At 46.6% G+C, this 15,469-nt stretch overlaps 2 protein-coding genes across 4 annotated transcripts in view; one reads left to right on the plus strand and one right to left on the minus strand.

Moving 5' to 3' along the window:
* LOC149268378 (uncharacterized) overlaps positions 1-15,469 on the plus strand; it is a 107,019-nt gene that overhangs the window by 26,656 nt on the left and 64,894 nt on the right. The window lies entirely within an intron of this gene.
* The window catches only part of Drl-2 (tyrosine-protein kinase derailed 2), a 55,588-nt gene that overhangs the window by 21,283 nt on the left and 18,836 nt on the right, over positions 1-15,469 (minus strand). For both annotated transcript variants that reach the window (XM_089471864.1, XM_089471863.1), the window contains exons 2-7: positions 10,707-11,656; positions 5,822-5,949; positions 5,502-5,739; positions 5,262-5,430; positions 5,029-5,186; positions 4,819-4,961 (exon numbers count right to left, since the gene is read on the minus strand). In XM_089471864.1, the coding sequence (XP_089327990.1) occupies positions 4,819-4,961; positions 5,029-5,186; positions 5,262-5,430; positions 5,502-5,739; positions 5,822-5,949; positions 10,707-10,836 (966 nt within the window). In that variant the 5' untranslated portion in view covers positions 10,837-11,656. The remainder of the gene's footprint in view (positions 1-4,818; positions 4,962-5,028; positions 5,187-5,261; positions 5,431-5,501; positions 5,740-5,821; positions 5,950-10,706; positions 11,657-15,469) is intronic.

The following is a 15,469-nucleotide window of genomic DNA, read 5'->3' on the forward strand; positions in this document are numbered from 1 at the left end:
TTGTGGGCCAAGGCTTGCTCGGCGACACATATTAAACTCGAATTAAGGAACAACCCTAGTCAAATTTCGACTACCAAAGTACCCCACTGTGCACACACTTTACCCTCCTGCGCACCACTGTGCATTCTTGAAATTGTTTTAGCTTGCTTGAAAATCGTTGTTGCTGTTATTGTTGCTGCTGCAGTTGAACACAATTGCCAGAGGCAATGCTGCCAGCAGGGGGCAGGGACAGAAATTACGTATACGAGCTGTCACCTTGGCATTAGACGTGACGAGCGACGAGCCAGGCATCTTAATGAACTGAAATTAGTCAGTTGACAAAAGTGAACTTTGTGCCCAAGCCCGAAAGAGACTTGGCTCCGTAGCTCAATTATATTTCAATTTACCTGACGGGGGCTGCCTACCTGCCCGTTAACTGAATTCCTGTTTGCCAGCTCCTTGGATTGAGGCTTGGAATTTAAAGTTTTTATCATTCTCTCAGTCTCTTTCTTATGCAAACTCGCATTAATTTCGCATTTGTCTGCAGGTTCGAAAGAGAGAGGGAGAGAGAGATAGGTAAAGAGAGAGCGAGAGCGAACGAAATGATTTTCTAATTGGCAGGGAAACTAATTTGAATTTTCGTTTGATTTATGCCTGATCGATTTGATGCATGGCAATTTGATGAGTTATTCGCCTTATTGCTAGACCTTGCCTCCCCCCCCCCCCCTGGTTGTATTTGAACATTTAATGGCAGCTCGGAAACTTTTTGAGCTCCTTTTGTTGTGGTCTTAAGCATCTAATGCATAATTAAAGGCAACGAAAGGCCTTTCGGGCCTAATTAAAGCTGCCGCCTAATTAACCCACTTTGCCACCTACACACACCCACACCTACACACATATCTAATTACAGGTAATTGGCTTTCAATTAGGCATCGCGTGCCATTGGTCACGCCCACCACTGAGTAACTGGGGATTGCTATTCAGTTGTGGCATGGATAGCGTAAAAGCATAATTTTGTTCAAATTAATTTGAATGTTATTTAAAATGTGCCTGATTAAATTGTCTAATACAATATTCCTTACACAAAAGACATGAATATTACATAGGGAAATCTACTCATGGTGTTTTCTTATGTGATGTACATAAATAATGCAAGCAGAGCTTTTAGTTTGAAATGAATTTCAATAAATAATTGATTTTGACTAAAGATATTTTCCTCAAATTCCTAGCTACACTAAAGAAATTCTTGGGCAAATCCGATTTGAAAGTCGAATATAAAATGTGCTTTAAGGCTTTGTGTGCGCTGCTGTGCTTTACGGCTCTTTTGCTCTTGTCCCACAGCTTAAGTGAGATTGTAAGCCAGAGTTATTGCTGTCAACAGATGCCAATGCATCATTGAGCCACGTTTCGCGACTTTTCTCTCAATCTCTTTCAAGCTATCCATTTTCAGGCAGTGGCTCAGGTGGTCAACGCAAACTGACCACAATGAAATCAGCCGAGAGCAACAACCAACGCATCCATCTTATCGCATTGCCTACCATTCGCTGTCTGGTCAAGTGTGGGCGGTGTGAAAACCGCAAAAGCCTCCGACACAGTCTGCAACTGACCAAAATCCCACATAAAGCCCATGTCGGACAGCCGAAACTCTTCTCTCTCTCACTCTCTCTCTCTCTCTCTCTCTCTATCTGTCTGGGTAACTGAGTAACCGGGCAACAGGCAGCAGGCAACAGGCAACAGGCAACAGGCAACGGGCAACAAAGGCAACATCCGTTGCCGACTTCCGTTTGTCTCTTTCTGCGGCTGACAGGAAGCAATCAATAGTGTAATGGCAGACAAAGGCATTCACCATAGTTTGGCACTAGCCTGCAGAAGAATAGAGCCAAGTCCTTTCCAGTCAACGGCAAAGCAGAATTGGTGGAAAAAAGCAAAGCCAAAGATATGCAAAAAACTGAACAAAAATCAACTGACAGTTGCGCAATTTGTCAACCTCTGCCGAGGGCGAGTGCCGTCAGTGGTGGTTCCCTTCATCCGACAAGACTTAAGCCTCGTCGCATATTAAATCATCTCCATATACCCCTCTGGCTGGCCTCGGGCTTTGTCGCAAATGTAAATAATGCGTTTTAATCAAAAGAACAACAGTGAAAAATCCATTAACGGCGTACGTGCCGCACACCCAGTGGCTCCGCTTACCCCAAAGTGGGGGCACGGTGGTCCTCGTACCCCCCTTGGACTTACCCCGTCCACTATTTAACTTGGCTTGTGTCTAGGCTTAGCTTTTCGCATGCTGCGCGCGTCATTTGCAGGTTGATTTACAAATTTCTTTAATGGGGCGACGACAACATTTTTAATTAGCACCTGTTCAGGTTGCACGAATCTCTCCCGTAATCTCCATAAAATACTCTAGCCAGGGCGTGCTCCATGGAAATTAATTTCCAACTTTGTGCTGCTTCTCCTATCTTCCGCTTCTCTGCCTCACGCACTTTTACAACTTCGCCTCCCTCAAATGATGCCATTCGAATGCGTGGCGGGGCTTGGAGGTGGAGCTGGAGGTGGAGCTGACTCTGTTGCTGCCTTCTAGTTAACCCATTCGCTTCTGGTGCTTGCTCTCGACATCTTCAACCGCAGCAGCCACTTATGCTCTTATCTCTCTCTTTGATCCCTCTTCCCTAAACCACTTGAGCTTAGTCCTGATCCAATATCCTAATGCCTTTCTATGTTTGTTGCTGCGTGTGCAGCTATCCTAGCAGCGAGCTCCTACTTTGACTCCCCGCAGTCAGTGGTTCCCTTTCCCTTCCCTTCTCCCTCCCCTATTGAAGGCCTTTGTTGTTGCTGTTGCAATAATATTTTGCAAGTGTTTCTAAACAAGCACAAAGTCATGTTTCAGCAGCTGTAGTCTGGCGTCTTCTTCTTCTCGCTGCTGTTTTTATTGTTGTTTACCCTTCGTTCCCTTGGCTTGGGCTGTAATTGTTGTATGTTAGTCCCCGCAGTCGTTAGCTAAACTTTCGCTGAACATTAAAGCAATTTGGCCAACATTTATAGACTGATTTAATAGAATCAAAAGGGAGTCTCTGAGAGTGGGGAGCGAGTGGGGTAGAGAGAGGCATGTTGTGGGCAAAGGAGCCCCACACAAATGAGATATTTCCACACAAGTGAGCAGATCAGAGCCGACAACATTTCAGTGTGTGTGTGCACTTGGATATAATTGTTTGACTAAATGAGTGCGTCGCTCCTAGCTCGCCAGCCCCCTCCACCCACCTATTCCCTTTGCCTAGTGCTTCACCAGACACTCGTATGAGTGGGTTTGGGGATATAACAAGAGAACAGCAATAATTATGGCAAACACTCCCTTCACCCACAGCCCCCGCTCTACACACACAAGAGCCATATGCAATTTTGGGGCTCCACTTTTGTATAAATTCACTTAATTCCTCGCCCTCTCCCCGAGCAGCAGATAGAGGCAAATGGATATGACTCTTGGTGCTGTGCATTATCCCAGACATCCAGATATGCCAGATACCAATGTGAGCGAATGAGTACGTGTGTGTGAGGCGAGTGCCGAGTGCCGAGCTGTTCCCCAGCCAAATGGTTTGAAACGGTTGCCATAATGAGGATGAAATTGAAGTCTAAACAAACAGAAATCGTTTGGCCAAATAGCAGAGGCCAGGAACCGTTGGAGGAATGTTGAGGAATAAGCAGCAAATAAAAATCCAAAGGAGTCTCCATGGAAATTGAATATTTAATTATGCGTCGATGGAAATTGCGTCTCGAGATGGTGACGAAAATGGCCCAAACAATCATGAGAATGGCGACAGAGTGAGGGAGGAGGTGCCACACTTTGTTGTCTAGGAAAAATGTAAACGCTGCTTGATTTTGCGAGAGAAGTGGAAAAGAATAAGCTGCTAAATAATTTATTCTAATTTGCGACAGATTTGCCAAGGCCAAGAAGTTAAAATGTCAGAGGGATTCCCAGAACAGAATACACAAAAAGAGATTCGGAGGAAGGAAGGGAGGTAAAGAGAAATGTGGAAAAAAGTTTTGTGAGGTCTCGTAAAATTAATTCGAGGGGACTCGTAATAGATAATTCTTAAGGTTTGATAGCTGCCTCATAGGGATTCATCTGCGGCTTTTGGTTAGTTTAAATTTAGTTTGCTAATTTGCACCCAGCGAGCAGCTCAACTGGAAGAAAAACAAAGGGACGAGTAAGCACAGTCGGAAGCACCTTCCGCTTATCTAAACAGACTCACACGCTTCTCCACAGCCACTCTCTGCTCACACATATGAGCGCGTATCTACATAATTCTCGTCTGCTCTGAGTGGGTGTGGGGCTCGCAGCACGGGCTACGTGAGCGCCAGGCAAAACTTGCCCCAACCCTAAACAACCCCACTGAACACAACTAGAGCTGGCAGCGTGGCAGCCTGGCAGATTGGCACCCTGGTGGGTGGAAAGGAGAGTCCCATATTTATGAATGGCTCTTGTTTCGAGTTTAACGCACTTCGGGAGCTTTATCAGCTCGTAAATATAAATTAGAATTTAATTTTTATCGACGTGGAAAGGTGGCTCGAGTCGGGATTTGTATGTGGATGCTGCCTTGGGAGCAATCTGGGAGCAGTCTGGTCTGGTGTGGTGAGTGCCACAAATTGGAAATGGAGTGGATCTGGTGGCCTAGGCAACCGAGCGAGCGAGCGACCGAACATCAACGGGATTCATATCCATTTGTGCCTGGCACGTGTCGCAACATATCAAAGGCATTGATTTACCTGAGGACAGTTGGTTGCTCGATGCAACCCCCTTGGAGGTAATTCATGTGGCCACAGAATCAGATGTAGATTGGGACTCACCTGGGTTAGCTGCGAGGAGGCGTAGTAGGAAATCCTCGAGGGACACACCGATTCTGGTTTCGAGTAAATGGTCTCGCCGGCCTGGTCGCCCATGGGCAGCAGGGCGGTGGCGTAGGGTGTGGGTGTGGGTGAGCTGCGGAAGCCTGTAGGGAAATGAATAGTTCGAAGGTCGATGAAAAAGGAAGGGGATTGAAAGGAGGAAAAACTTACGGTCGAATATGCTGCAGGACTTTTTGGTCTCCGTTGGATACTTGTTGAGGCTGGCAATGGTCGCATAGGAGCCGGTGGCACTCGGCGGTCGTCCGAGAGGATCAAGGCGGATGAACACGTTCTGATGGCTGCCATAACCCGCTGTAGTGAAGCTGGTGCTGAGAATGAAATGAGAATGAAGGGTTAACAGTTAGGTAGATAATTAAATTGATGTGCCAATCAATCAGACTTACTGTAGCGAATCCTGGCGTAGCTGCTTGCGAGCCCGAACATACATCATGCTAGCCACGAGGCCTACGGCCAGGACTAGACCCAAGGCACAGGCCGCGGCGCTCATCAGAGCCGGTCCCTGGGAGGGGGCGTGGGCAGGCGCAGGTGACTGATTCGGTTCTGGGGAGATGCCTGGAATAGTTGTGGTAATGGAAGAGAGATATAAGCGAATGACAATTGGTAATGACAGAGGATTGGCTTACCCTTGGCACAGATCTTGTTGCGCTTGAAGTGGAGTCGGGTGTCGTTAAACCGGGGAGGTCCTTGTACCACCATGTTGACATTGACCGGCAGTTGGAGGCTCACATTTCCCGTGCACGGGAGGTACACTAGGAACGACTCGATCTCCTGCGGCACTATGCCCTTGTGGGGAATGCTCAGCGTGGGTGTGCCCAGTGCGTCCTGGTCGGTGGCGTACTCGATGCTGATTGTATAGCGCAGCTGTCAGTGAGTTGGCCAGTTAATGGAGTGCAAATCAAATTTTCAGGTCGGATAGAAGAGGGGGGTAGGGGTAGGGGCTTACCGGGTAGCTGATGAGACTCTGCCAGGAGAACTCCAGCTCGTGAACATCTGCCGGGACGGGAACGGTGAAGTGCATCGCGTATGTGTTAATGGCTCCCTCGTGCACGTAGAACAAATCCGCCTCCAGCCCTATGGATGAGAGTAAAGAGCATAGTGAAGATGAGATTAGGTTTCCGATGCATTGCAGCTATAAAGAGAAAGTTTATTTCACAATTTGCTTTGTTACAGTTTCCCTTCGAGTCCCTTCCCGGGATTTTCTACTGCTGTGCAAACTTTGTGCATTCTCTGTTTACTTTCCTCGCTCGCTTTCCTTGATGGCTCTCTTGCTCTACCCTCCCGCTCTATCTACCTTTCAACTTCAACGGAAATTGATTTCCTCGACGATTCAAGGGGGTGGAAGCAGGTTGGCAGTGGGTGAGCGAAGTTCGGTAAACAAAAACCAAGACACAATAATAATCGAAATCGAATCCGTCACCAGCAGGCGACAATGCAAAGGGCGTCAATTGGTTCTCGCTCTCGATTTCTGCTTCAAATGGTGCGCGACAGACACCCGAGGGGACCGAGAGAACGAAGGGATTCACGTGGGGTGGGACGAGATATTAAAAGGTGTCAAGTGTTGTCTAACTCGATTCGAGACGAGACCAGGCGAGACAGCGACCAACTCATCATCATGCTTCGCTTTGTGTAACTTTAACTAGCTTCGGGAACGTCCTAATCTCTGACCCCGATCCTGGGAGCTCTAAGCCGCCGTGCCTCACTCTATTGGCAGTGAAGGACGAGCTGCTCAAGTTAAAAAGACGTGAAATTAAATTTCTTCATCCGCTTTCATTGTTGTCTCTGCCTCTGCCTCAGCTCCCGTCTTATGTTGCATCATTTACTTCCTGGGATCAGGCCTTGCTTTGCATTGAAAGTCGCAAATGCTGTTTACTCTCCTTAACTTGACTACCAGCCCTCCTCTCAACCTCTTCCTACTCCTAAGTTTACCATTCATCTTTTGACTATGCGTCTGAGCCGGATGTTGAGTGTTGCGTTTCCGGTGGAGGCAAAGGCAGGGGCAGCAGGAGAAGGAAAGAAGCGCGTATGTGCGTGCATTTAGGAGAGAAAGGAACACAGCGCTCTGCGTTCTTAAAACAATTTCAAATCCAATTATAGAACAAGAAAAAGCATTTTTCGTTAGCTTCCTTCTATTCACTACTCGTCTAAGAGCTTCCCCAGTTCGTACGCCGTTTTCCTTCACAGTTTCATTTTGTTTTTGAATTCGAAATTGTTATGCACCCCGCTGACTATCCTCCAGGCAGCCAAAGTGTGCTACTTTCCTTTTACATTTTCCGGTTTCCGTTGGCAAACTGCACAGAAAAAGGAAAGAGGCGAGGAGAGAGAAGAGGGGCTGCAATTGACTCTACTTTGATCCCTCTTTATTCATCCATTTTGGGAAATACGCCACAGACGAAACGAAAAGCACAAACATAACCTCAAAGTGGCTCACATTAAACATGCACAAACACACGAAAAGGACAATGTCACTTAGTTCGAGCTGAGTCCTAGGAAAACAATGACGAAAGGTTAGACAAGGTGCTATCAGAGTGGGAAGTGCACCTTGTCCAACCACAAAGGGAAAGGGGGAGGAAATGCACTTGTGCTGGCTTAATTAATTCAGCTCTGATTGGATACAAATGTGAATCTCTCTCAAAGAGACTTTCAGCTTTTCGATTGGCCTCTTGGGCGAATTTAAGCTACTGCCTGAAACGACCTTAAATTTCGTGAGATCCTCTTCGTTCTGCAACTGGAGATAAAAAGGAGAGCCAACTTGGTTACGGTTGGGTCCAAGTCTTGTTCCGTCGAACTTTGGCCGTCTTTCATATCACGCGCCTTGCACAGCGCCAACTTTGCCGTCGCTTTGCAAAGTTTTTAGCTCGTTCAGGAGTCGTCCCAGTGCCTTGTCCCAGATAGTTCCCCTTGTCGCACTGCTCTCCACCATAATTATAATACCTGCGATTGTCTGAATGGCTTCGCCACACACACGTGACGCTGCAACCGCAGACGCTCGCTCGCAGAGTTGGAGGAGGTGGATAGAGATAGAGGAAGGATCGGCAGAAGGGCTCCGGTTCGGCTTTGACAATGGCATCACACAATTTGCATAAAAGATTAAGAGGATAATTAGTGTCATTAGCTGAGCAGTGCAACGCCGTGCATTCCCTGAAATTATCATCTCATCTGTCCTCTCTGCCCTCTTCCACTGTCTAGGTGACACCTCGACAGGGCTTATCCCTTTACAATGAATGCAGTTCTCTATAGAATAGCTTTCGCCTTCGCTCCTTGAATCAAAGTCGAGCTCCACGTTTAATTGGCACAGTTTAAGAATTGTTCACGCCCTCTCTTGCTTTTGCTTTTCTCGCCTTGCTCAGCAGTAAGTCGAATCGACCCAGCTCTATTGAGAGAGAGAGAGAGAGAGAGAGAATGGGCGTAAAAGGTCGAGGGTTGCTTTATTAATGCGGCGATTTTCAGGCTGTTTTCTATTCATTAAAAATAATTTTCTTTTGCATTAACTTTTAATTTAAAGGGAAATTTTTAGCCAAAAAGGTGGGAGCACGCTCTAGACCTAGAAACAAGTCCTGTTCGGGCCTGGGTTCCTGTTCCCTCTCAAGAAATGTGCACATCAAAGTGAAACTTGTTGAAATTGCATTTTTACGCACCCTTGCACAGCACGGGGGAGGTGGAGTGGGTAAGTGGGGCAACCCTCCCCGACTGGTATATGGAGCTGGTGTCGCTGGCAACTGTGGGTCGAAAATTGCTCGTTGCTGGGACGACGCGACGCAATGGAGGGCAGAGCGGAAAATCTTCAGCAAAAGCGTAAAAAATATTTAATTTTAATGTTGTCGTCTCTCCATCGAATCAAAACACACATACACATATATATCAGTGTAGTTAGGAGCAGCCAGAAAATAAATCGTTTAACTCATGTTTACAGCTCGCTGTATGGAACAAACTTACAGATTGCGAGTCGGAGGAACAGGGAGAGGAAGAGGAGAGGACGGCGTTTGAAATAGCGGAGCGAACGCTGTACTCGATTTTTATTGTGGGAATGCATCACGTCAATCACAGTCACGCACTGAAGGAACTGCCAGGGAGTGAAGTTATTCGAGAAATGCGTATGCTGAATAAGGGACGAGGAACTGAAACAGGGAGAGAATCGGCATATGGAACGGGGGCTGGGCATTGGAGATGGAGCTGGGCCATGCAGCCGTTACACACATTCCACTTGAACAAATAGCCATAGAGACATATGCAGGGGCAGATGAGGAGCCCTGAAAGTAAATCATGCAATGGCATGTCGCAGTTGTCGGAGTGAGGGGCGGAAGTGAGGAGCGAGCTGGGCGGGTCAGTTTGTTTGATTTCATGCTGCTTGTTAATTTTGAAATGGAAAACAAGCCCAGAGGGTGGCAAATATTATAAGGGAGGGGGTGTTAACTGGTCGTTAAAACATAACGAGCTCTGGGGAAGGGGCGGAGTGGAAAATGATGAGGAAAAGGCGAGTGGGAAAAGGAATCTATGTGAATCGCGCATAGCACAGGAAATTACACAGAGCAACAAGCAAAGTGGAAGACTCTTTGAGCTGTCGCTAATGAAATCCGATTTGCATTCAAAGACGTGAGGGGGGTGAGGGGCCAGCGCATGCTTTGTAAAGTGTCAATTGCCAGGGCGAGTAGCGAGTAGCGCATGGCTCAGCGAATTCGAATGCAATCTCAGAGTGAACTAGAGAATGATAGATATAAAGGGAAAAAGAGAGCCATGCTTTGTGTGAGGGAAGGAGAGGGGGAGCTGGAGTAGCTGACCCAGTGACGTGGACGACAGCTGCAGCTCAAAGTTCTTTGGCCATTCATCAATCTCGGATCCGTGTGGCACTTGTGTGGATTATTTTTATGCTGTTCAACTAATTGAAGTGCCGTGATTTGGCGATTAGCAGCGAGTGGACTGGGACTAGGACTGGGAGTACGATTGAGCCTGCATAATGAGATTGAAGCATTTTGCTCCAATTACAGCTAAGTGCCGGAAAATGCTGTGCACAGCAAAGGCATGAATGATGGACTCTTGGATAGAGGGAGGGAGGAGTCCCAGGAACCGCCTTGGCTCACATTTTGGAGCCATGAACCATTAATCAACGGGAGGCAGCAACACGACGTCATTCCGCCTTGGCACGCCGAATGAATGCCTATTACTGTAACTATTTTCGAGGACATGAATTGGGTAGGAGCTGGGGCTGTGGATAGGGCTGGGATTGGGCCTGGCACAAGGTCGATCTGGAGCCACTTGAATGGCTGGCGCCATCAATAACGAGGCCTCGCAAAACAGCAAAACAAACAACAAAATGCGCCGCACCGGACTGTGAAGTCGTTAGCAGAGAAAGGGGAGGGGGAGGGGGAGGATGAGGGTGGGGCAACTAGGCGAGAGCAGGAGGCGGACTACTTGCAGCTGTCAACAGGGTGGCAAAGGTGCGAGGGTGGCTCCGTCTACGGCCGGAAATCGATTTGTGTGGATTTGTTTTCTTCCGTGTTTTCGCGTAACTTTTGTGGTCGTCCAACCCCGCGCATTCCTCTTCCTCTTCCTCTTCCTCTTCATCTATATCGTCGTCGTCCTCGTCGTCGTCATGGTCAACAATTATTTCGGAACTATTAATGACTGCGACGTGGTCTGTGCCTAAGCCCCCGCCTCAACTTGTTTTGTTTGTTTCTCCTGCCGAGGAGCAATGAATTTGTCCTGTCGCACTTTGGCATTCAGCTATTAATCATATCAGTGGGGCGGAGCTCTAACTTGGTCCCGACGATTATTTTCGAATCGAAATGAGATTGCGCTACCCCCAAATATGGGGCTCATATGTATAGACTTACCCATCAGCTTCATCACTTCGTGGTGACTGATGAAAATGTTGAGATATCCGCTGACCGGAGGCAACTGCCAAGAGAGCAGCGCTGTCCAGAGGAGCTGCAGCAGCAGGCAGCAGCTGTTGCAGTTGGCCATGATGAGCAGTAGGAGCTCCTCCTCGCTGCTCTTGTCGGTGTTATTTTGCGGGAGATGCTTATCTGCCTGGGATATGTGCAGTTAATAACTTGTCAGTGCATGTGACGCCGCAATTGGCGCTCATTTCAGGGGCGTGGAGCTCCCCTTTGGCTTTGTGGCAGCCAATTTCAATGTGTGACCATTGAAGCGTTCCGCAGGCACAGTCGAGACTCTTCCTTCCAGTTTTGATTTGGTTGCCAGCTGCCAGTTAGCAGTTGCTGCCGTTGGCAAACAGGCGACGCGGCTCTAAAAGATGCGTTAAAATCAAATTCCGGCTACGGCAACGGCTACGTCTATGGCAACTGCTGCTAACAGTTCCGGATGCAACCACAAAGCGACGAGCGACGTCGAGCAGAGCTCTACGAAATTTGTGTCTGGTAAATTTTGGAACTTTTCAGCCGCTGCAGCCTCTGTCCCTGCTCAACTTTTCCAGTTTTGTTTTTGTTGCGGTTGCGTCTGTTGTTGCAGTTGTTGTTGTTGTTGCTGAATTCGGCTGTCGACTGCAAGCGCCATCAGCATTTTCGCATCTGACTCTGACTCTGCACGAATTTCGTTAGCTTTTTTATTGGCCAGCTTCTACCCTCTTCTGTGGCTGTTTCTCTCTTGACCAACTGCTACTCCTTCTGGTGGCTTAGCTCGTCACGTTGGCAACGTCTCGCCCAGTGCCTAGTGCCAGTTCCAGTTGCTGGTGTCGAGCATGTGTCCAGCCTGGCTAGCTTGTCCTGGTGGCCTTTTTGTGTCGTCTGCTCGACTGGTTGTCCGGCTGGCCAGCTGCTGCGTCCTGTTGAATAGAAAGTGATTTAGTTGAGTTTTCGGACAGGAGTCGAGTGGTGACACTGTGTGTGGTGTGTGGCAGGAGAGAGGGGAGTGTGTGGTGCTGTGGTTGAGTGGCTTTGTTGTTTGTTTCAAAAATAATTCGTGAATGTGCTGCTCAAAGAAAGTTTCTGCCTGCAAAAGTAATTACAAAGTTGAAAAAAGATTAACAGCTTACAGAAACGCACATCGGAGCTTGTGGAGAAGAGGGAGAGGGTGAGTGTGGGGGGAGTGGTAGGTGGTGTATCCTCTGCTGATTAAAAGTCACACGAGTTGCTTCGACTGGTGCTTTAATAAATTCGTGTTAATATTTTGTGTGCTTTCCACTTTTTAAATTATGCAAAGGGGAGAAAGAGGAGGAGGAAAATAGGAAAAAGTTTTGCGTTGCAGAAATGTTTGTGTGGATTTTGTGGTTCAAGTGGTTCAGTTGATTCTCCCCTCGCCCCTCTTTCTGTTGCTTTCCACCTTCTGCTGCTTGCGTGTGGAGCCATACGAATGGAATTCCAGGTGCAGTTAGAACCAAAATCAAAACATTCGGCCAGGTGGAAAGTCAAGAGTTGGCATGGAAATGGAAATGTGAGTGGAAAGTGGAGAAGAGAGACGGAAGAGACGGGCAGGAAGAGGAAGAGTGGGTACAGCAGTCAAGTGCCTCCAAAATGAAATTGCTGCCAAGAAACCGAACTCCAGTTCCACCTGCTTGCACTTTGCGCCCCTCTCACTTCCCTTCATATGCTGCCTACTCCTGCCACCCTCTGCAATCTCCATGGCTGCATATTGGGAATAGTTGCTCGGTTTTTGGCCGCAATAAAAATCGAAATCAGAAAACTTTGTTGCCTCTGCTGCCTTGCAGCCAACGAAAAGTGCTGAAAGTCTTGCAATGCGCGGTCAAGCCAGTTGTGGGCGTGGCAGCAATGCAGCCGTGGAATGTGGACTGCAGAATATGCCAGAGATTTAATTAAACTTATCTGCGATGAAAGCAAAGTCCACAAGGAAAGGCTGAGAGAGGACTCCCTTGATTAAGATCCGTATCATCAACCCGTCAACTACCGTTAAGATCTCTGCCACAGCCCAAGCTGAAGTCGATGCCATTCAGCAGATTCATTAATAATTCAAAAGACAAATAACAAAATGAAAGTACACATGTGAATGGGTGAGTGGATGTATGTGTGTGTCTCCTGTGTGTATTTGTGTTGACATTGCGAGCAATGTAACTGATTTAAATGGAGCAGCAGACAAACAGCCAGCAGCCAGCAACCAAGCAGCCAAGCAGCCAACCAGTCAGGCTGCCAGGCAGCGCGCCGCATCACTCGAGCTGCTGGAGCCGCCAATTCGCGAGCGCGTGGCAGAGACTCGCAGAGAGAGACACAGCAGAGACCCTCCGAGTCGAGGGGGAGACGTGGAAGAGTCGCAAATCATCATCGATAACATATTAACGACGTCAACTCAATCATAATCAAAAGGAATGATAAGAGGGGGCGAGCGGGGGTGGAAGGTGTTTGTCTTCCAACTGGGGACAGCGAGTTGTCTGTTGTGGAACTGGGGAGCCAATGCTGAAAATTTTCTGCTTAGTCACGCGCATCATCTGTCTGGGGATCCACGCCTAGACACAGCTGCCACAGCTTCCTCACCCGCCCACTAGCTTCGGTGACAAATTATGCGCCGGGCTTTGTCTTCGGCAGCTGAAAGATGATGTTCAGAAAATCGTCCGGGGCTGCGGCTGCGGCTGCGGCTGCTGATGATGATGTGAGTCCTGGCAGTTGTGACAAAAAACTTTTCAATTACATAATTTGCCGTCTAATGAATAATCATCTTTCATTTTCTGCTCGCCCCCCAGCTCCTGCTGCTGCTGCCATTATTATTATCTACGTAGGCTCCCTTTTTGCTAATTTTTGTTGCTCGCAATATTTATTGATGTTCTTTATTGTTTGGCTTTGGTCTATGCCACAGCCGTTTTCCTGTTTATCGTTCATTTCATGGGGCAGACGCCTGCAGGCGTGGCAGCCAGTGAGGCAGGCAAACTCATTTCAATTATAAAATGGCTTTCGCTTCTTAATTGAATCGTGAGTTTGAGTTAAGCAAAGTTAATATTTTATTTCCGCCTCGTTGTTGTTTCAATTGCGCTGCCAACGCCCCACTCTATGTGGCCACCCTTACGCCTCCTGCTCTGGGGGTCCGTCCCTCTGCTCTGTTTGCTCTGAGTACTGCCACTGTTTCCCTGCCATCATTTGGCGACTTTAAATGGCAGGCAAGGCAGGCAGCCTGCTCCCGTTTCCCATTTGGCATTCCTTCTCCCCATCCCCACCCCATCTCCATCCACTTCCATTTCTCATTTCTAGACTCATTCCAATTGCTGTGCCAATGTTGCCAAGAGCCGCGAGGCATTTGCTTTTGCTTCAATTGCAGACACAAAACTCTGGGGATTGGGGAAGCTTCAATCGTTGCTGTTGCTGTTGTTGTTGATGATAAACTGGTAACAGATTCGGATTCAGATTTCTATTCACTTGAAAAAGCAAGAGAAGTATCTATCTCATTGCCTTGGCTATTAAGCTTTCTCATAAAAATGCGAAATAAAAATCCTAAATTCAGGCATTTGAGTAATTTGAAGCTATTCACGTTCGTAAATAAAGTACAATTTCAATGAATTTGGCCTCCAGCAACGTTTTGGCAAATAGTTGCCCTCCATTTGCCCCCATGAAATGACCACCGAATGCCTGTTCCAGCAATTTCCTCATTAACTTTAATGCGACTCGAACAACAAATTTCAATATGCACAAAGCACACATACACACACACAACACATACTAAATACAAACAAGCCAAAAGTCAAATGTGCCAAATGGGTTTTAGGTGGGGTCGTGGTCTGCCCTCTATATGCGCGACTTCATTAAATATTTGACGTGAAAAGAATTGCTGTTGCGCACAATATTAAAATTGGAATGAATTGGCAAATGTTGTTCGGTTGCTTTTCGACAATGTTTCAGATGAATTTAGCAGCTTTACATTTTGATAGCTGATTAAAAATAACGAGCGACATTTGCATCTGTTTACCTGACAATGAACAAATGTGAATGTGCTAAAGGTAGAGCATATTTTTAAATAGGGTATATGATCATCAAATTATAATAACAGGGAGTCAATAGCGCCATGATGTCTTACTTAATGTTCATCAAAGCTCATTCTTATAATAATATTCATCTTGGCTTGAAATGTTTGTATCAGCTTCAAGTTTAACTCAGCAGATCAATTTTTAAATTGTTAAATAGGTTCGTGTTGGTTAGTGTAGCAATAGATTAGTGTAGATTAATCAATATATACTTATAGAGAAAAGCTTTTTAGGTGAAAGCACATTAAAGCTTAGTGTTACTTGTATTAGAATATAAAATGAGTTAAGATTATGCGAATCATAACTTAAATGATTGAAATGATTGATATATATATATATATATATATATATATATATATATATATATATATATATATATATATATATATATTTATTCCTCATTAAATCTCAATTTATATTGAAGTCAGGGTATATGGTAGTTGAGCATTTCGATGGCAATTATTTTTGCTGGTGATTGTACAATTATTTCGTATGGGGAAATTAGGGAGAGTTTGCCCATTTATGCCGGCATTTTGTGCGCCTGGGCCTAATGTCCAAAATGTACAAAATGTTCGAAATGTTCGCCGAGTTGGCTAATTTGTACAGGCAATTAATTTACATTTGGGGCGAGGGCATTGGGCAATGGGTAATGGGCATTATGGGTAGGCAAACGCAAAT

The sequence above is a fragment of the Drosophila arizonae genome, chromosome 5, assembly GCF_054131065.1.
Source record: "Drosophila arizonae isolate 15081-1271.41 chromosome 5, UAZ_ARI_1.0, whole genome shotgun sequence".
NCBI lineage: Eukaryota > Metazoa > Arthropoda > Insecta > Diptera > Drosophilidae > Drosophila > Drosophila arizonae.